At 35.9% G+C, this 20,634-nt stretch overlaps 2 protein-coding genes and 2 long non-coding RNA genes across 7 annotated transcripts in view; 2 read left to right on the top strand and 2 right to left on the bottom strand.

The window, feature by feature from the left end:
* The window catches only part of LOC121725359 (serine/threonine-protein kinase 10), a 117,865-nt gene that overhangs the window by 74,575 nt on the left and 22,656 nt on the right, over positions 1-20,634 (bottom strand). For all 4 annotated transcript variants that reach the window (XM_042112249.1, XM_042112251.1, XM_042112248.1 and 1 more), the window contains 3 exons: positions 19,799-20,404; positions 18,284-18,409; positions 17,588-17,729 (listed from right to left, as the gene is read on the bottom strand). In XM_042112249.1, the coding sequence (XP_041968183.1) occupies positions 17,588-17,729; positions 18,284-18,409; positions 19,799-20,404 (874 nt within the window). The remainder of the gene's footprint in view (positions 1-17,587; positions 17,730-18,283; positions 18,410-19,798; positions 20,405-20,634) is intronic.
* On the bottom strand, positions 792-8,077 carry LOC121725364. Its single transcript, XR_006035371.1, has 3 exons — positions 8,063-8,077; positions 7,810-7,812; positions 792-896 (listed from the first exon to the last, which is right to left on the bottom strand). It is a non-coding gene; the product is annotated as an uncharacterized LOC121725364 (long non-coding RNA).
* Positions 7,135-8,695, top strand: LOC121725361. Its single transcript, XM_042112255.1, has 2 exons — positions 7,135-7,197; positions 7,289-8,695. Exon 2 carries the CDS (start codon positions 7,482-7,484, stop codon positions 8,619-8,621), a length of 1,140 nt encoding a protein of 379 aa, XP_041968189.1. The 5' UTR covers positions 7,135-7,197; positions 7,289-7,481; the 3' UTR covers positions 8,622-8,695.
* Positions 8,773-11,331, top strand: LOC121725362. Its single transcript, XR_006035369.1, has 3 exons — positions 8,773-9,160; positions 9,517-9,892; positions 11,152-11,331. It is a non-coding gene; the product is annotated as an uncharacterized LOC121725362 (long non-coding RNA).

Genomic DNA, 20,634 nt, shown 5'->3' with positions numbered 1-20,634 from the left:
ACAATTTCCTTTGCGAAAATTCTCGAAAGTGGTAGCTAACATAGAAAGATTTAATATTTCGATTTGATGGTCCTAAAATATGGATTGTTCTATTTGTAGGACAAGGTTACTCTTCAATTAAGTATATAACTATTACCCTATTAATATACAAAAAATCAGCTCGTTAGGGTTCTGTTTTAGTCGTTTTAGTTCATTAATCAACAAAACTTGGTTGACTTCAGAACCCTAAAACGCAACCCTAACCAGCTGATTTTTTGTATACATATATTGATAGGTTAATAGTACGGGAGCCCTAGAACATTTTTTTTTGTGATTACTAACTAGCTAATATTTTGTGAGTAGCTTCATTTTAATACGACAAACAACATTTTTATTTTCGAAAAATCTCGAAAGTGGTAGCTAACAGAGATAGAAAGGTTTTTATACTTTGACTTGATGGTCCCAAAATATGGATTGTTTTATTTGTAGGAGTATTTGACTATTGACCTACCAATATACAAAAAATCAGCTGGTTTGGGTTCCGTTTTAGGGTTCTGTAATCAACAAAACTTGGTTGACTACTGTACCCTAAAACGGAACCCTAACCAGCTGATTTTTTGTATATTGGTAGGTTAATAGTTATATAATTTAAGAGTAACCTTGTCCTACAAATAAAACAATCCATATTTCCATTAGGACCATAAAGTCAGAGTATGAAATCCTTTCTATCTCTGTTAGCTACAACTTTCGAGATTTTTCGAAAATAAAAATGTTCGTCTTATCAAAAAAAAAAAAACTACTCACGTAAATTAGCTTGATTGTAATAAAAAAAAAATGTTCTAGGAAACCTGTACGGCTATATAAAAATGGTTTGAGTGAAGAAGCCACTTTTACTATTTGCAGGTGTCAACTGCTCGCTTTTAATATTACAGTCAGGGGCTGTCCTTTGCAAAGGGTAAGTAAACATGAATACTAGTTATTAAAATTTTAATCACATTGTCGTCATTTATAAAGTACTAGCTGTTGCCCGCGACACCGATCGTTTAAATACAGTATCCCGCGGGGACACTACTTTTTTGGAATAAAATGTAGCCTATGTTTCAATGTCGGACTTTCGCATTTATAATATTATTATGATTTTTTTAGGTTGAATATGCCCCGAACGTATACGAGAAAGACAGCACACAAATATTCTCAAGAAGATGTGGGAAAGGCTATAAATGAAATAAATAACAAAAATTATTCAATCAACACTGCCGCAAAAAAATATGGAATACCTACAACCACTCTGTTTGACAAAGTTAAACAAAGGCACAAAATGAAAGTGGGTAGGCCACAAGCGATCCCATTTCAGCAAGAATTAATTTTAGCAGACGGTCTACGAATATTGGAGAAATGGGGTTTCGGTCTGTCGAGAAAAGAAACATTAGAGTTAGTGGCCAACTTTGTAAAAAATAATAATTTAAAAACCCCGTTTCCACAGAATAAACCAGGGCCAGATTGGTTCATAAATTTTAGAAAGAGACACCGACTGTCCGTCAAAAAACCCCAACCTGTAGAATATGTCAGAAAAAAGAATATTACTGTATTAGCCGCAGCAAGTGCTGCTGGTCAAAAGTTATCACCTTTAATTGTTTTTAAAGGGAGTAATGTATGGAACCAATGGATGGCAAACACAGATGATTTTGACTTTGAACTAGCTTACGCCGCCAGCAAGAAGGGATGGATGGAGGGACCAATATTTCTAAATTATTTAAAAAACATCTTATTTCCGGCGTTTGGGGACGAACGTCCAGTGTTGATTATTTTCGATGGCCATTCTACACACGTGACTCTGGAAGTTGTACACTTGGCCATACAACATGGAATCACAATCATAAAGTTGCCCCCCCACACGTCCCATTTGTTACAGCCTTTGGATGTGGCAGTCTTTAAGTCTTTTAAATGCAAGTGGAACTCCAAGTTGGTAGAATGGCAGCGGCACAATATCGGATTCAAAATGCCAAAAAATGTTTTTGCGCAAACTTTTGCCCAAACGTGGCAACAATCGAGTCCAAGTAAGAGTTCAAGTAAGTTGAAACAATGACACAATAGCTCACTCTTCGAAAAACTTTACGAGATTACCCCAATGCACCTTATTTATTTTTTATATCGATAAAAAACCGTTACAAAATGACATAATATGCGTTTTTTAATGCTGCTTTCCCACGAGAAAAACTAAATTTGTTGTTTGCTGTTATTGTTATAATAAATAAACATACTGTTTGCAATAAAACCTTATTTTTTATTAAATTAATATCGGTCGTTTATTATTTTATACGATTTTTTAAAAAACACCATATAAAGCCAACCGCACGAGTCGTGACAATTTAGTAGGTGCCGGACTTTTGCAAGGGGTGGACGTATCGCTTGCCGCTCGGACTGGCCGGTCAACTACCTGCTGCGTGAGAGGCACGTATAGAGCGACCGGAACGGGTTGATCGTTTAGTGAGTATTCTTAATTTCTTATATTTGGTTGTTTAAGTTTTATTTTATATATTAATACAAAGGATGACATTAAAACTGATGAAATGTTACAGAGTGATTAAAATATAACGAAAACTAAGTATCGAAAAATATCATAAATTGATTAGTTTTATGAAATTAAATAACTTTATATATTGACGTCACAGATGTACTAATATAAACAAATTGAGCTGACCGAACATTTGGTACAGAGACCTAAAAGAATACGAAAAAATACATTTTTATCATACCGTATCATCTTCGTTCCGTTTTTGGATAAAAATGGTGACAGTTTTTTTCCTGTATCTGGTATCATTAGACGCACAAAGATGTGCGTACCGACAGGGCTTCGCGACAATTTTCCGCACACACGTGTAATAGGTTGGTACCATCACTGTGTTCGTTGCGTCGGTTACATCTGTTTATATTACTGATCTGTGATTGTCTTATTTTATTTTTGTGTGTTGGTTTATACACAGTTCTAATGTTTAGACCAGGGGTTCCCAAACTGTGCGCCGCGGTGCGCTGGTGCGCCGTGGAATGGCACTAGGGGCGCCGTGAGTCGATCCCCCATCATGTGATGCGAATATGAATTATATAACAAAGCAGGCAGATGATTAAATATTTGTTTATTATTACTTACTTGCTTAACCTAACTATAATCGTTAAAGGTGTTTACAGCTAAACCTGGATAAGCTAGAGTTCAAGGGACCACGATTTCATTCTCGCTCATTGAGGTTTCTCACAAACCCGAGTTTCTCGCTTATTCAGGTACAAGGTTAGCGTTTCTCTCTTATAGAGGTAGGCAGAAATGACCAGTCAAAAGTCCATGCACTATGTAATTTTATTTAGAACTTATTTACATTTTAAAAAATCCGTCAATTTTTTTGATTTTATAATTTTATAATACGAGGATTCTGGTAAATTAAACTCGTTCTGAATTTCATTTCGCGATTTTCCGGATTCAAACGCATTCATTATTTTAAGTTTATCAGTCAATGACAGTAGGTATTTTCCGTTTTGACATGATACTGAACCGAACTTTCCTTCGCGATTGGTTAACTATAAACTTTGTAAATCCGTTCGAAAAGAATGCGATAAAAAAACGTTTATTAGCTTAACGAAATAGAATAATGACGAGAAAACAATACAAAACCAATGGTAGGAAGTTTAACGAAAGATAAGAATGAGTCATAAAATAGCAGATGTTAAATTGTAGCAGATGTTCAATTTGTAATTTGTTTTCTCGTTTGTTACTGTGTATGTAAATAAAAAAATAAACCTCGACTGTCGCTTATAGAGGTATAGAAAAGAAGCAGTCTCGCTCACAGAGGAATGCCTAAATACTAAAAGGGCACATGTCCATTAAAATCAGCAAAACTTTTTTTTTCTTTGTTGTGTTGTCAGCACTGAATTAAATCATATATGTTAAATGGGCACTTGTTTGAGTTCATTTAGTACCACAGAAACGCCATCAACTTTTTTGTTAGGTACTAAAAGGGCACTTGTCCCGTGACATGTGCCGTTTTTACAAATATTTCTGAACGAATTGGTAGAAGTCAGTTCGTAGCAATCAATGTCATTCACACGTCATTCATTTAACGGTTTCTTTTGGCAGCGGATATTAGTACGAGGATATTAGCAAATTATAATTAGATTTAGCTTAAAATGAGTGAAGAACCAAGCCGGAAGAGAAAGAGACGTGTGCGCCATGAAGAAAGCTATCGAAGAAACAAAATAAAGAAGGCAAAAGTGGTTGGTGAAGGTCACTACAACTATCGTGGTCGATATGTTCCAGCAAAAAATACTCCTGAAAGCATTAATCTAGAGTGGTATGTAAGCTCGCGGCTTCTTATTCTTATCTTATTTCTTCTTCTTTCTTTACATTGAAAAGTCGTTGCTCATAAGTAATTATTTTTTTCAGCTGTCACAAAAAGTGCCTCGAAAGTATAACCCCATCAGAAGAGGTCGAAAATATACTAGCTTCATTTTACAGCATGACTTCCAAAAACGAACAGGACATACATCTTCAGAGGCTTATGGAAATTAAAGGAGTCCAAAGAAGAAGAGGCCGAAGCCCAACACTACCAACAGAAAGGAAGCCTAAAACTAAGTTTGTTGAGTATTTTCTACTAGTGAACCGTGAAAGGGTAAAAGTTTGCAAAAAAGCGTTTATGAACGCTCACAACGTAACTGCTAAGAGAATAAGAAGAATTGCTAATCTACTCGAATCTGATATCACACCCCAAGACTTGAGAGGAAAACATCCATGTGCAAATGCCATTTCCAGTGAAGTCTGTCAACAGATACACGAACACATTTCTTCTTTTCCAACAAAAGAATGTCATTATTCTTCAGAGTGTCGCCTTTACTTGTCTTCAGAACTGTCAGTGAAGAAAATGTACAGGCTTTTTCTCCAAAAGCATCCAGAACTTGAGACTAAAGACGTAAAATATCAATTTTACTGGTCATACTTCAAGACTAATTTTATTCTTTCTTTTGGCCGTCCAGCGGTGGATACTTGCTCAAATTGTGAAAATCTCAAAACTAAATTAAAAGATAAATCTTTAAATGACAATGCTAAACGAGCATATGCAGCAGAATTAATGGTTCATCAAAGCAGAAGCAGGAAGTTTTATAAAGAAATTCAACAAAGCGCTGCTTTGGGTAAAGAGAACAAAATCTTAGCGATTTGCTTTGATTACATGGCTGTTGTTGACCTTCCACGACTCCCAGTTCAAGACATTTATTACTATAGACAGCTGTCTGTCAACACATTCGGTATCTATAATTTGGGAACTGATCAAGTAGTCACCTACGTTTACCATGAAGGGATTGCACGGAAGACACCAGATGATGTTTGCTCATTTCTCTATCACTACCTGAACCTGACTACATTTATTCTGTGACAACTGCGCCGGGCAGAATAAAAATCATGCAATGGTAAGATTTTTAATGGCGCTTATAGAAAATAAAGTGTTCAAAAAAATTAAATTGATATACCCATTTCGTGGTTACTCTTTTTTGCCATGTGATCGCAGTTTTGGCCTGATAAAAAGGAAACTGAAAAAAACTGACAGGCTGTATACTGTAGACCAATATATTCAGGATGTCATATTGAATTGCTGTGAGATTCCAGAGAAGTTTACAGTTTTTAATGTGGATAAAGACATTATCCTTGATTTTCAAAACTGGTACTCTAAATACTACTACAAAACTAAAATTGAATTAAATAGTGTGCCAGGCAGTCTGAAAGAAAAATTTCAAATTTCAAAATATCATGAATTTAAATTTGATTGCACAGAAATGGATTTAGTCACAAAAAGTGAATACATTAATGGTGTGGTAAAATACAAATTTAAGCTGCGTAAAACAAATGTGCATGAAAAGGTTGCTTTTCCTGACAAGCGAATATACAAAGATGTAGTACCAATTAATAAAAATAAAATGATTGACTTGAAAAAACTAGAACAGTACATACCACAATAATTTTTGGAGTTTTGGACAAGAATTTACAATTGGCGTACAGTAGATTAGTTCATTTAAACATGTTTATGAGTGCAATTTAATTTTAATAAAGTTCGCAATATAATTAATGTAAAAAACCTGTTTTTTATTTAAAATTAAATTTTCAAAAAATGTTAAAAGGGCATATGTCCACCCATAATTACTAAAAGGGCACACGTCCATATTTTTTTGTGTTTTTTTCTGGGAAATCTGCTGTAACAAATAATAAGATTCTCTACCAAATGATAGCTAAATATACATATATACACATATAAAATAACTAGATTGTAAAACCTTATCAGTTACGAAATATTTAGTTTTTACCTTCTCCTGTAAAATTTTTACCAGCAAATTCATGTGTGACAAGTGCCCTTTTAGTATTTAGGCATTCACTGTCTGTCTGAGGTCCATGAGAGAAAAACGACTCTCTCTAACAGAGGTTTCTGTTTCTCGCTAATACAGGTTTTGGGAGCTTAAAATGACGGGTCCTAGCTATTACTCTCACTTATACAGTTTTCTCACTTATCCAGTTGTCACCCAGGTTTAGCTGTATTTATGTATATTTTTGTAATAGCTGGGCAGAGTAGGGCGCCGTGACAAAATATTGTCTTGTAAGTGCGCCGCAGACTGAAAAAGATTGGGAACCCCTGGTCTAGACGAAAAGCATTTTACGGAATAAATAGGATCAATTCATTGATAAATGTTTGTAATAAAAATAATGTTTCAGTAATGGGCAGCAAACGCAAAAAATACAGTTACAGTAAAAATAAAAAATCCGTGCTGAATGCCAGGACAGCGAAGAGGTATTTTTAATTTAATATTAGTGACCGAAACTACAAAGTATTATACATTCGTTACATCAATTAAAAACATAACACTATCTTAAAACAGATATTTTTTGTAATATTTGTTCAGATTAAAATTTACTGAGAGGACAAAAGAATGCTTAGAAAAATCATTACTAGAGAGTGATAACAGTATTGCTACAGAAAATCATGATAGTGACAGTGTATGTATATGGAAAAATTAAATACATATAAATAATGAATACGACTTATACAACAATCATGTAAACTTTTATTTTCGTTCTTTTAGGAGTTATATAATGTACTTATATCGGATCTAGGAAAAACAAATGAAGAGAAACAAATTAATACCATAACATACCAAGAAACAAATACAATTAATGTTGAAGATAATGATTTGGTATATAACTCGAATTAAACAAGTATAACAAGTACATACATAGCTCCTAAGCCACCCTCCAATGTAATTAATACATCTTTTTTTATTTTAGGAATTAGAGCCGGATAAACCAGTTCCTTCTCTATTTCAAATTGAGGGCAGAAGAGTTGTTGATTTTATGTATTTTTTTAATCAAATAAAACTCATCTAATCACAATTCTGGATTCGGTTGTTCTATAAGCAATGTACAAGTTATAAAAGAAACACTTATTGGCTTGGAGTCGGTGATTCATTTCAAATGTGATATGTGCAATTTAAAATTTCAAGTTAGTCTGAAAAACAACAATTTTACCAAGGAGATGACTGTAAATCATGCTGCTGTGACCGGTGCTATGTTAATTGGCTGTGGTCTGACCAATTTAAATGAGTTGCTTACCGCAATGGATCTTCCTAACTTAAAACAAAAATCTTACAAAAGATTTTATAATGATGTATTCAAGTGGTGGGAAGTTGCTGCAGAAACTTCTATGAAAGAAGCGGCTAAAGAAGAATCTGCTCTAGCCATTGAAAGCGGAGACGTCATTGATGACATTCCTTCAATAACGGTTATAGCAGATGCATGTTGGTCCAAACGGTCTTACAGAATCAATTATTCTGCAGCATCAGGAGCAGGCGCAATAATTGGACTAAAAACTGGGAAAGTGTTACATATGCAAGTAAAAAACAAATACTGCATAATTTGCGCTCGATCTCTTACAAAAAGTCAACCACCACCGAGTCATGAATGCACTAGAAACCATGCAGGATCTTCATCCAGCATGGAACAGGCCAGCATAGTCGAAGGTTTTAAAACTTCAGTTGCAAAACGGAATTTGATATACTCGACGCTTATTGCTGACGGTGATGCTAGCACTTATAAGAAAATTTTAGAATGCAGACCTTATCCTAATGTACAAGTACAGAAAATAGAATGCTCAAATCACCTACTTAGAAATTACTGCAGTAAATTTATACAGCTTCAAAAAGATACGTCGATTCCACTTTTAGAGCGCAAATTGTTGACATCAGAACGCATTACTCGTCTTCGCACAGCGGTACGATCAGCAGCTCGCTTTCGTAATGCTCAAAATAATAGTTTGTCAGAAAAAATTATTAAACTAAGAGACGATATTTTGAACAGTCCAAAACATGTTTTTGGCAACCATAATTCGTGTGAAAGTTACTATTGCGAAGGAGAAAAAAGAAACGAGCCTAATCTAGTTCCTGAATTGAAAAGCTTGTTTTCAAAAATCGTGGCTCATACTACTCAAATAGCTTTACACTCAAAAAGTTTACTATGGGATGTCAATAACAATCGAGCTGAACAATTCAACAGCATTGTGGCAAAGCATGTAGGGGGGAAAAGAATAAACTACAGTTTGAAAAATTCCTATACTGCCAGGTAATACACGATTTTTATGTATATGCAATTTGCAAATTATCACTTTTTAATACCTATAATAATTATAGTGACGGGTTGCTAGCCACATCGCCTATTATTAAAATCCCTTACATAAGAAAAGTATATTGTGTGTTTTATTTTATTTATGTCAGTGATCTGATTACAGGTTACGCTGCAGTAGTTGCATTTAATACTGGCAAACCACAGTATTCTTTATATAAAGCGAATTTTAATGCGAGTCCAAGAAAATCAGTAAAAAATCTCGAGTTACGCCGATGTAAGCGTAACATCAAACGTCTTGGCCACTGCTCTCGATCTAAGAGAAAATTATTTTTTCAAAATAACCCAGACTATGGAGAGAAATGCCAAAAGCCAGATTTAACAGCGGAACTCTATGAGACAGCCAAAGAAGTGTTTCTAAAAAACTTGGAAGTTTCTGTCAAAAATCGTCACGATATAGAACGCGACACGGTATTACAAGCAGAAAGTGCGTTATGGTTAGAGCTTCGCAGATGTTTACTGACAGCATCGTCTTTTAGTAAGGTATTTAAATTTAACATACATTATAATAGCCTAAAGATTTGTAAAGAGTAAACTGTTTCTCTAAAAGTAATAAAGTATTGTCTTATGTTTTCAATACATTGTCTGAACAATACTAAAGGATATTAATTAGGAACAGATGTTTAACAATGCCTAAGAAACTAGCATGGGAATAGATTTGAGAAAGCTAGCAGATTTTTGGTATATTGTCTCAGTCCACAATAGTTTTATTTATATAGTTATATACAATAGATATTATAAAAAAATGTTAATGAGCGTATCTCGCCGATAAACCTCGGTTTGGCGAGGCTAAGAACGATACACTGAGAGTAACTTTTCTAATGTACTTCTTTTTTTAGATTTGCAAGAGACGGCCAAACATAAGTTCAGCGCCGCTTGTGAAGTCTATTGTCTATTCGTATTCTTTGGACAATGTACCAGCCATCAAATACGGTAAAAGTAATGAAAAGTTGGCTTTAGAGCAACTTCAAAAACAAGAGGGCATTATTATAGAAAAGTGCGGCCTTTTCATTGATAAAGATCATTTCTTTTTAGGCGCATCTCCTGATGGTATTTACAGTGAGGGCATAGTCGAAATTAAATGTCCATATTCTGCCCGCAATATGGACCCAGAAGAAGCTATTACGCAAAAAAAAAAATATTTTGGAATTTAGATGGCTCTGTTAACACTAACCATGACTGGTATTTTCAAATTCAAGGTCAACTTCATATCAGGTAAATATTACCATTGATTAAATGTTATATTATTATATATAAAAAATAAATAGCACCCAAATTGCTAGCCAACGCTATTTATTATAAACAAAAGTTACAGTGCCATAACTTCACCATATATGACACAAAAAATAAAGACGTAACGATATACTTTTGGCACGAAGCTGACGGAAACGTTACTGCAAATGAATTTACCAGCTGTATGGTTGACTACATACAAGCTTTGCCAGATTCTACAGAAAAGATAATTGTTATATCTGATGGATGCACGAATCAGAAAAGGAACAAAGTCCTGACTAGTGCTTTGAGTGATTTGGCACAACGAAAGAACATGACAATAGAACAACTATACCTCGAGAAAGGGCACACTATGATGGAAGTGGAGAGTGTACATTCTACTATCGAAAAATACATAAAGCCGCCGATTATGGCTCCATCTGATTACATCGCACGAATGCATCAGGCAAGACCCCAAAAGCCTTACACAATTAAATCGATTCATTTTGACTTCTTTAGAAATTACGAAAACGTTGACACTAACCTGAAATCTATAAGACCAGGTAAAAAAGGTGACCCGGTTGTAGTGGTTATAAGAGGATTGAAATATTCGCCAGACGGGTCAATTTTCTATAAACTAAGGCATCCTGACTCATGGAAAACTCTACCTCAATGCCGCGGCCGGTCAAATCGTCATCGCGGTTCTGAGGGTACACTTGTTCCAAGACAATTGTATACAGAGCCAATAAAAATCTCAGAGAGTAAATATAAACATTTACAAGATTTAAAATCAGTCATAGACAGGGATTATCATCCTTTCTATGATACTCTTACTTTCGTGCCTGGAACTTAAAACTAATTAAGAATAATATAAATATTATTATTATTATTTTGAAGTTAGGTTATAAAAACGTGAGATTAAAGAGACTGATTTCGTACTAAAGTCTTTTTTTTTCTAGTTTCATAAAACCTCTTATGTTTATTTAGCAACCAAAACCTCTCATGTGCAGCAGTAGTGATAAAAACATAAAAAACAAGGTATATAGCCCAGGTATCGATATCGTAACAAATTTAAATAATGTCTGAAATATAGATACATAAATAAAAAAATTTAACTGACATGCTTACATACATTTTTTTTTCACGAGGAAGTTTTTTTCAGTTTTTACAAAACTTGTATCTTTGCACATCAGAGCTCTTGTTTTGGCAACGACGATATGTATCTGTATGATTTTTACAATTTATTTAATTTTTTGTTACAGTGATAAGAATTTATGCCTTTTCGCTACATGGACTGGTCCCGAGTTCCCACTAAAGGTAGTAAAAATATGGAGGGATAAAACATTTTGGGAGTCTAAAATGAAAGATAAATAGGTAAATTTTTATGAAAAATGTCTTTTACCAGAATTTGTGGACCCAAGGAAAAGCAGGTCTATGCCTATAAGGACAATTTGTTTTTAATAAATATATATTTTCAAGTTGTTTAATTATATTTTATTCTCCTATACTATTTGTATTTATACAAGTATTGAAAAGGTAAGTAATATTAAAATTATTAATTATTAAAATAATATCAAATCAAAGTATCAAAATTACTTGTCCAACTATTCTACGCTCGTTCTAACGCTAACACACACATACGTATAGTATTACGTCTGTGTGAGTTGATAACGATTAAACAATCCGATTTAGTCGCCATCATGGTAGATGAGACTCCCTGATGTTAGCGGCCGTGAACAATTAGTATTAGTTTTGAGATAATACTTTTGTGATTCTGAACTTCTAAAACTAGTAACATCGAGTATTGTGTAAGAAATTGAATTAGAGTAATTTTAGAACGTTTCAGAGAAAAGTTCGAGATCTATAATTATGATGCCGCCGTTCACATAACCGGACCACCTAAAAGAAAGCGCAATGTCGATGATGTAAAAATACATTATCGGCGAATTTTTGTTGCAATAATTGATATTGTAGTGAGTGAATTAAGAATACTTAAGTTAATAATTAAGAATACATATTACATTATATATTTTGTCCAATAAAATCTTAGGAAAATACTAATATTATAATCTTGGGAAACTAATAAAAAGTTAGAATAAAATGTCTTCGGAAAGAATTGGTTCCGGAAAAACTTTAACGGGACAGTCTCGTGAAATAGTGCATACAATGTTTTTAACTATTGCATGCATCACAATAAAAACAGTGATGGTATCTATCTTTCAATGAAAAAGGTTGAAGGGCAAAATTAAAAAAGGGAGAGCATGCTTAACAGCAGATTTTGTTGATAGTCACCTTAGGTTTTCATCATAATATTATTATAACCAAAGAAAATATTTTGGAAAGAAGCCAGACAATACCAATATTTGGCAATAAAGCATACACGAAGGTGATTATTATTTGCGACGGGACATATCTCTACATTCAAAAAAGTTGTAACTTTTTATTCAACGTTTATCATACAGCCTACATAAGTTCCAAAACCTATTAAAACCATTTTTATTGGTATCGACTGATGGATATATATATATATATATATATATATATATATATATATATATATATATATATATATATATATATATATATATATATATATATATATATTAGTGCCTTTCGCTGTTACAAAGTGAGGATGCGTCTATTATGTCCGAATTCATCGACGAAAATATTCCGCTCCACTGGTTACTCGAAAACTATGTGTTCATTTTCGAGATGCTGTTGATGATGTGGTGTCATGTGGGTATGAAGTACATTTACCGCCTACGAAAGACAGAAATGAAACGATGAAGCCAACAAATTAAGACTGGAACCCATAATATGTAGATGGGTAATTGAACGGGATTCAAACGAGATTTTAAGTTGCTACGCTGTAAGTGCATAGTTCACACTCATACAATGTTTCTTTAGAGTTGAAAGTCAGTATGTCTTAAGGAACCGTAGAGCGTACCCGCGCGCAATATATTGTACTAGCTACTAAGTATTATACTGTGTAGAGTTTTAATATACAATTATCTGTATTTTTATTGTAGTCACCTTAGGACATACCCAACAACGCCAAGATTATTTTAATTCTACGCTACCTAACGCATTCACACATTTCAAAATAGCAGGTGCTCTATTAAATGCCCTTCGTAATCCCGTTACTGACAACGTAAATGCAGAGCTCACATTGAACAAAATACAACAAAATATTAATCTACCCAACCATTTATTCAATTATGTAAATGAAAATAACCTTAAGGGGGCGACTAACCCTTAAGTGTCGATTTTATAATTCATTTGTATACTTGAAAATAAGCCCCGAATTGTTTCATTTTCTAAAATTAGATACTACATTATATTTCCGAGAATTCGATCTGAGCAAAAACACGATATCTTAAAATTTCCTCGATAGAAAAAAATCACAAAGATGCATCTAATTTTCACGAATTTTTCATTTATTGCCATAACCGTGCATAGAACTGAGTTTATATTTTAACACATTGTATAAAATTCTATCATTGAGAGATCGATCTAGCGGATTTTCAAAATGTTGTATATTTATCAAGTTATGAGAAAAAACTAATTTGGCGATGAATCCGCGTCGTTCTTTTTCACCTGGCATATGAAAGACGGGCGTGAGTGTGAAGAGAGAAGGACGATGTGTGATTTTTGGGGTTAGTCGCCCTCTTAATAGGCAAAGGGTTGCTTATATGAGAGTAGATGCAAATGAGCTTGAATTGCAAGACTTTCCGCGAGTCACAGAACATGACATTAAAATGTTTGCATTGGGCTCCTATCAAGTGAAACTTTGCAAAATCTTATTGCGGTGAACACATACAAAACGGCTTGTATATGATAGAAGTATTTGGGGGGGGATGCACGCGGTGACATGCTGTTATACAATATCCTCGAAGATCACGGACACAGTGTATTACGCCTACCACCCTACCATCCAGAACTGAACCCAATAGAGTTACTGTAGGGTAAATTAAAGGAAAAGTTGCATCACAAAATGTGAAGTTTAACTTGACAACTGTGGATGGAAGAATTATTTAGAAAAGAAGCAGATTCCATTAGTCTGGATATGTTTATTGACGTTTGTAGAAAGACGCGAGAACAAGAGAAAAGATATATTCAACTGGAACCAAAAGTGGATCATTTCACTGACTCATTTATAATAACAGTAGGAATTTCCGACGGCGAAACATCAAGTTCTTCGAGCGATGAAAGTTTGAGTGGGGTAGAAAGATTTAATTTACGATTCTGACTAAAAGCAATAATGTAATCTTATATCTTTAAACGAGCAATTCTTGTATATATATATTATATATAATTGGAATCTCGGAATCGGCTCCAACGATTTTCATGAAATTTAGTATATAGGGGGTTTCGGGGGCGATAAATCGATCTAGCTAGGAATCATTTCTAGAAAATGTCATTTTCATCGGATACCGAGCAAAGCTCGGTCAAACAGCTAGTAATCATAATAACGGGTGTTTTTTTAGAGGTATAGAACTTTATGTTGGCAACACTTTTTACCTGGCGGCCATTTTGTCAGCTGTCAAGTGATTTATGTTTAGTTTGGTTTGGCATTTCAACATGAATGGACTGACGCCTGAACAACGCTTTCAAATTATTGCGCAAATTTATTTTGAAAATCATGGTTCTGTTCGAAATACGTATCGCGCACTATGTCCATTCTACGGTAAACATAATCGTCCATCAGAGCAATTAATTCGATTAACTATGGAACTTCTTCGCACCATGTTTACTCTAAATGATAATACGCATCCACAGAGACGTCTTATAGACTACAGTGCGTACAGAAGAAGTTATTGCTGATGTAGAGCCGCGTAGCGTAGACTGTAGAGGAAGACCCGAATCAGCCTATCCACCGTCGTGCACAGGAATTGGATGTGCCCTGGAGGGGCACATCCAATTCCTTTATGGAAGATTTTGCGGAAAGATCTTAGTTTGCGTGCTTCCAAAATCTAACTCGTGCAAGAATTAAAACCTCGCGATCACCTAGCAAGGCGTAGATTCGGTGAATGGGCCCAAAATAAGATTGCCGTGGATCCCGATTTTCATAAGCGAATTTTGTTTTTGATTAATCTGACAGATGTCAAATGTGACCTATTATAGTTTAAGTGCGTTTTAAGATGATATGGGTGACAGTTCTCATATTCCTCGCTACGGATTTTTTTTACAAGAAAACAAAAAATCAAAATGTTATAAATTATATTCCATCTACCAAAAAAAATGTTTCCTATAATTATTGTAAATGAATAATAATCGGCCAAGTGCGAGTTGGACTCGCGTACGAAGGGTTCCGTGCCATTATAGAGCAAAATTAGGCCAAAAATTGTGTTTTTCGTATGGGAGCCCCTTGAATGTTTTATTTTATGTTAATATTATTATTAAATATTAAAATACACATACAACTAAGGACTTTGAGAAAAATTCATGTTCCTACCTGTTGCCATTATTGATATAGAGCAAAAAAGGCCAAAAAAACACGTTTGTTGTATGGAAGCCCCCCTTAAATATTAATTTTATTTTCGTATTTGTTGTTATAGCGGCAACAGATATACATAATCTGTTAAAATTTCAACTCTCTAGCTATTACCGTTCTTGAGTTACAGCCTAGAGACAGACTGCAGACAGACGGACAGACATCGAAGTCTCAGTAATAGGGTCCCGTTTATACCCTTTGGGTACGGAACCCTAAAATGAAAAGTTGCTAAATGCTATCTTATTAATATAAAATTATATTATTAGCTGCGAAATAGGAGTATAAAATTATTGTTACGAAAACATTTGAAAAATGTCAGATGCATGAAACGGAACCTACGTCAATAGAGATTGACACTGTTGAATCAAATCAAATCGATCGAAAAAGGGCGGCCATCTTAAATCGCCGGCACCACTGAAATATCAGTACGAAATCGATAATTTCGATTGCAATTCCTTTACGAAGTGATTCGATATTTTAAAATTAAAGTTACGAGGGAACAGATGAACATCCATATCCACATACATACTAGGGTTGCTGAGGATTCCTCTTCCGCTTCCTCATAATGAGGAAGTTCCGCAATATTTTGGGTTCCTCAACCGCTACCGCATCCTCATAAATAAAAATAAAAAATCCTCTTCCGCTATCGCTTCCTCAAAATGTAAGAGGAATTTATAAGGAATTTCACTGCGCATGCGCGTCGCGTACGGCGTATCCAATCATGGCAACGCACACGCCAGAGCGCGAGAATTGTATCATTCACTCATCTTTTTAGTGTTCCGTACCCAAAGGGTAAAAACGGGACTCTATTACTGAGACTTCGATGTCTGTCCGTTTGTCTGTCTGTCTCCAGACTGTATCTCAAGAACGGCTATAGCTAGCCTTCTGAAATTTTTACAGATTGTGTATTTTTGTTGCCGCTATAACAGCAAAAACTAAAACAAAATTAAATTAATATTTAAGGGGGGTCCCCATACAACAAACTTGACTTTTTTGGCCTTTTTTACTCGTAATCAATAATCGCAAGAGGTACGGCACTTGAAATTTTCACAAAGTCCTTAATTGTATGTGTACTTTAATGATTAATAATAATATTAAAATAAAATAAAAAATTAAGGGGGCTCCCATACAAAAAACACAATTTTTGGCCTATTTTTTCTCTATAACGGTACGGAATCCTTCATGCGCGAGTCCGACTCGTACTTGGCCGATTATTTTTGTGTGCGTGTGTTGTGTATGTTACTGTGCTCCTCCTTAACTGCTGGACCGATTTTGATGATTCTTTATGGTGTGTGTTTTGAGAATGGTTTAGATTCATAGTTTGGTCCACTGGAAAATGTCCTTTTAATTATTTTTTGTGTAATGTATGTACCTAGTTATGTACAGACTGGACAAAGGCTTTTGGTTTGGGTCCGCTAGTATTTATAATTTGAAATTTCCTATCATCCCATTCCTCATCCGCTTCCTCATCCGCATCCTCTTCCTCATCCGCATCCTCTAAATTTGCGCGTGACAATTCCTCTTCCTCCTCCTCTTCCTCACAATCACTTCCTCAACAACCCTAATACATACATACATACAGGCCAAAATCATAACCCTCCTTTTTGCTTCGTCGTAGTCGGGTAATTATCGATTATTTTTTGTTAGGTAACTTCCCTACTATTGTCAATTATAATGTGTCACGCATTACGCATATCATCTAAAAACGCACAAACTATAAAATGCCCCGACTGTAATTGTGTGACGACTGGCGATACACACAATGTGCTCAAAGTGCGTCATTCAGTATAATATAAGCGATAGCCGAAATCAATCACTTGGGCTTCAGCCTGACGAGCATGCTCGCTCAGTCGGAAGATCTTCCTTTAAGGGCTGTAATATGTCACGAAATCGCTTCCACATGTCACGATATAGCTGTAATTGCCTGTCTGACACGACATTCGACACGAAAAGCCCTACCAGAGTGGACAAAACTAAGGAGCACCTCGACTTCAAACATACGGGCGTACGACATTGGGCGCCAGTACCACTTTCAACAATGCTACTCAGCATTTACGGCATTAGTACGGCGCGCGCCGTCCGATATGGCATGCTACATCAAACGTATCGAGTTCTCTTCTGAGTCGGCCTACTCGTTATTTCTGTTTACTCTGGCCCTACCGTCCCTGGGGAAATGATATAATATATCATTGTGTATGACTTACCCGTGTAGGAGTTGTTGCAGTCGAGCGAGTCGAGCGACGAGGGGGCGAAGGCGTCGTCGTCTGATGAGGAGCCGGCGCCCACGATGACCACCTCGTCCGCGATCGGCGGCGTCGTCGATATCGTCACGGCGTTCGGCGGCAACTGGGGAACGACGTTCTATTAGTTACATGTTACGGCGGCTCGGCCCGCGTAGATAAGGATACGGGAACGTACATTTTCCCGCACAAAAGTAGCCTATAAAATTCGATCAAGTAGTTTGTTTTTTTTCTACATTTTCCTCTGATTCTTCGTGACGCTATATAGCCTAAAGCCTTCCTCGATAAATGCACTGTATAGTGTTGTTCGGCCTTCGACATTAGGTGTCACTCCCACCTAATGTGGGGATGGGAGCTAAGACATAATAGATATTACAGTTGAGTTGTAATTTGAAGACATGGGAGGATGAACCGAGTAACTAACATTTTACAACATAAGAGCAATTACTCATTTTTTTCCCTATAATTTGAACAAACCTCATTCCATCCACATTTTTTTTATTTCAAATCATCCTCCCGTTCCTCATAGCCTCTATTTACGCAAAAAACGTCAGTTTTAAATTGTTACTGACCCGCTTCATCTACTCATGTTTTCATTAACTCCTGTACCAAATCTGAACAGTACTTACAAACGGCGGTATATATGTAGTAGGTACTCACTGGTGCAGCGGTGTTGAGCACGGGCGGGTGCGTCGTGGTGACCGTCACGAGGCCGACCGGCGCCGCCGCCAGCGAGTTGGGCTCCGCCGACACCGACACCACCGTCACCGCGTGGTCGCGGCTCGGCTGAACAACACAATTAGGGTTTTATGGCGATATGTAGCCGTAGGGTCTATCGTGTCAATTATCGTGTCAAACAGCTGTCATATGTCACGAAATAGCTGTCATATTATGTCTGTCTGACACAACATTTGACGCGAAAAAGCGTCTGGTGACAAATGATTTAATATCGAAAAACCTTATTAGTATGACTTTTGTCTAAATGGAAACTAATATTACATTTAATATATTACTAGCTGTTGCCCGCGACTTCGTCCGCGTGGACCTCAGTTTATAGCGCGCGATGTTCAAACAACAAAATTGGTGTCGAAAGCTTTTATAAAAAAACCCTGGTACCCTTAAATCAAAACACCCAAAAACAGCTGTGCAGTGTGCACATAACTTATTTCATTTTTTTAAATTAAACTTTATTTATGCCAAATTTTAAAGTATATTTAGCCCGCCAATTACACAACTTCACCCATAAACTATCATTGATAGGTTTAAGGTTACGTCACTCATCACTGCATAGATAAAGCACAAAGTTATAATTTAATAAAGAAATGACAATCGAAAAAACCGATAATCAAATGTAAGATGATACCACCTCTTATAGAAAGACTTTTGCGCAAGCGTCAGCGCGATGTAGGAGACGGCACGGCGCCATCTATTGTGTATTTTTGGAAGTAACTTAATTTGAACAAATTTACGGATTTTTACCCCCTTACAACCCTTTTTTCCAGTTAAAAAGTAGCCTATGTCCTTTCTCAGGCTTTAGACTATCTGTGTACAAAATTTCATTACAATCGGTTCGGTAGTTTTGGCGTGAAAGCGAGACAGACAGACAGACAGACAGAGATACTTTCGCATTTATAATATTAGTATAGATAGTATAGATAATTCAAATAAAGCTCTAAATAAAATTACATTAACTTATCGGTTTTGAACTATATATGTACTGCAAACTTCAGAAACAAAGTTAAGCTATTCCTGCATGGATAATTTACATTTTCTACTGTCAAGTGCAAGAGGTCAAATTATTAAAAACTAGACGTTACACGCGGCTTCGCCCGCGTAAAATTGATATTTCAAAGACAAATTAGTCCACAAAAAATAGCCTATGATCCTTCACGTGGTCAACTTCTTATCTGTGCCAAATAACACAAAAATTGCTCCAGTAGTTTGTGAGATAAGCCCTTTCAAATAATTTCTCCCCGTTTTTTTCTACATTTTCCTCTATTTCTTCGCTCCTAGTCTTAGCGTAATAAAATATAGCCTATAGCCCTCCTCGATAAATGGGCTATCTAACACTGAAATAATTTTTCAAATCGAACCAGTACTTCCTGAGATTAGTGCGTTCAAACAAACAAACAAACAAACTCTTCCGCTTTATAATATTAGTATAGATAAAATTACCGTCACTGGTCTAATTTCTACTGTGTTGGGTGACATTGGCACTTCTCTCCTGTCTTTCTCCATCTCCTCGTTGGAACTTGATCTCGAGTAGTCCGTCCTGCTCACTCTCTTTATTTCTACTCTGTCCTTATCGTCGGCGGATCTTGATCTAGATTCTATCCTACTTATCTCTGCGCTGACTCTCTTCTTATCCGTTTTCTCTATGTCATCTGTCGAGCTGGACCTGTGCTTCTCCACTCTAACTTCCGTCACTTGTATGTTAGACTTGTTGATGTCATGTATCATCTGGGTGACGTCTGCGCTTCGCCTGTTCATTTCGTTAACCGGAACGTTCACTCTCAAATCGTCCGCACTCCTCGTTTCTTTACTTAGACTAGGTTTCTCGCTAACTACGTCCGATTTAAACTTTGTATCCTTAATTTCTACACTAGCTTGTTTATCTAATTTGACTTCGGGTTTCTCTTTTACCAGCTCGGGTGTGCCGTTGACTCGGATGGGCTTCTCGTCTCTCTCGTCTCGCTTTGGTTTGACGTCCTTATCGATAATATCCTTCTCCGATTTTTGCTCCACCTTCTCTTCGACAGCTTTCTCTGCTTCCCGACATACCTGCAAGAAAAAAGTGAAAAAATTGTAACCATGCTCTTTATCCACATCATTAACATTACGGTACTAACTAAAAATTGTTAACCGCAAACTGACTGGTCCATTTCTACATGGAGAGTCAGTGGACGAGAGCTGATCAGAATCTCCGCCTCTCTGGGCCTCACTTATACTTCTTCCTCCTATAGTATTCGAAAACCGCAAACTGACTAAGCACTCATTTAACAATTAACCCT

Source organism: Aricia agestis, chromosome 3 (genome assembly GCF_905147365.1).
Source record: "Aricia agestis chromosome 3, ilAriAges1.1, whole genome shotgun sequence".
Taxonomy (NCBI): domain Eukaryota; kingdom Metazoa; phylum Arthropoda; class Insecta; order Lepidoptera; family Lycaenidae; genus Aricia; species Aricia agestis.
This window is presented reverse-complemented; position numbering and strand designations above follow the sequence as displayed.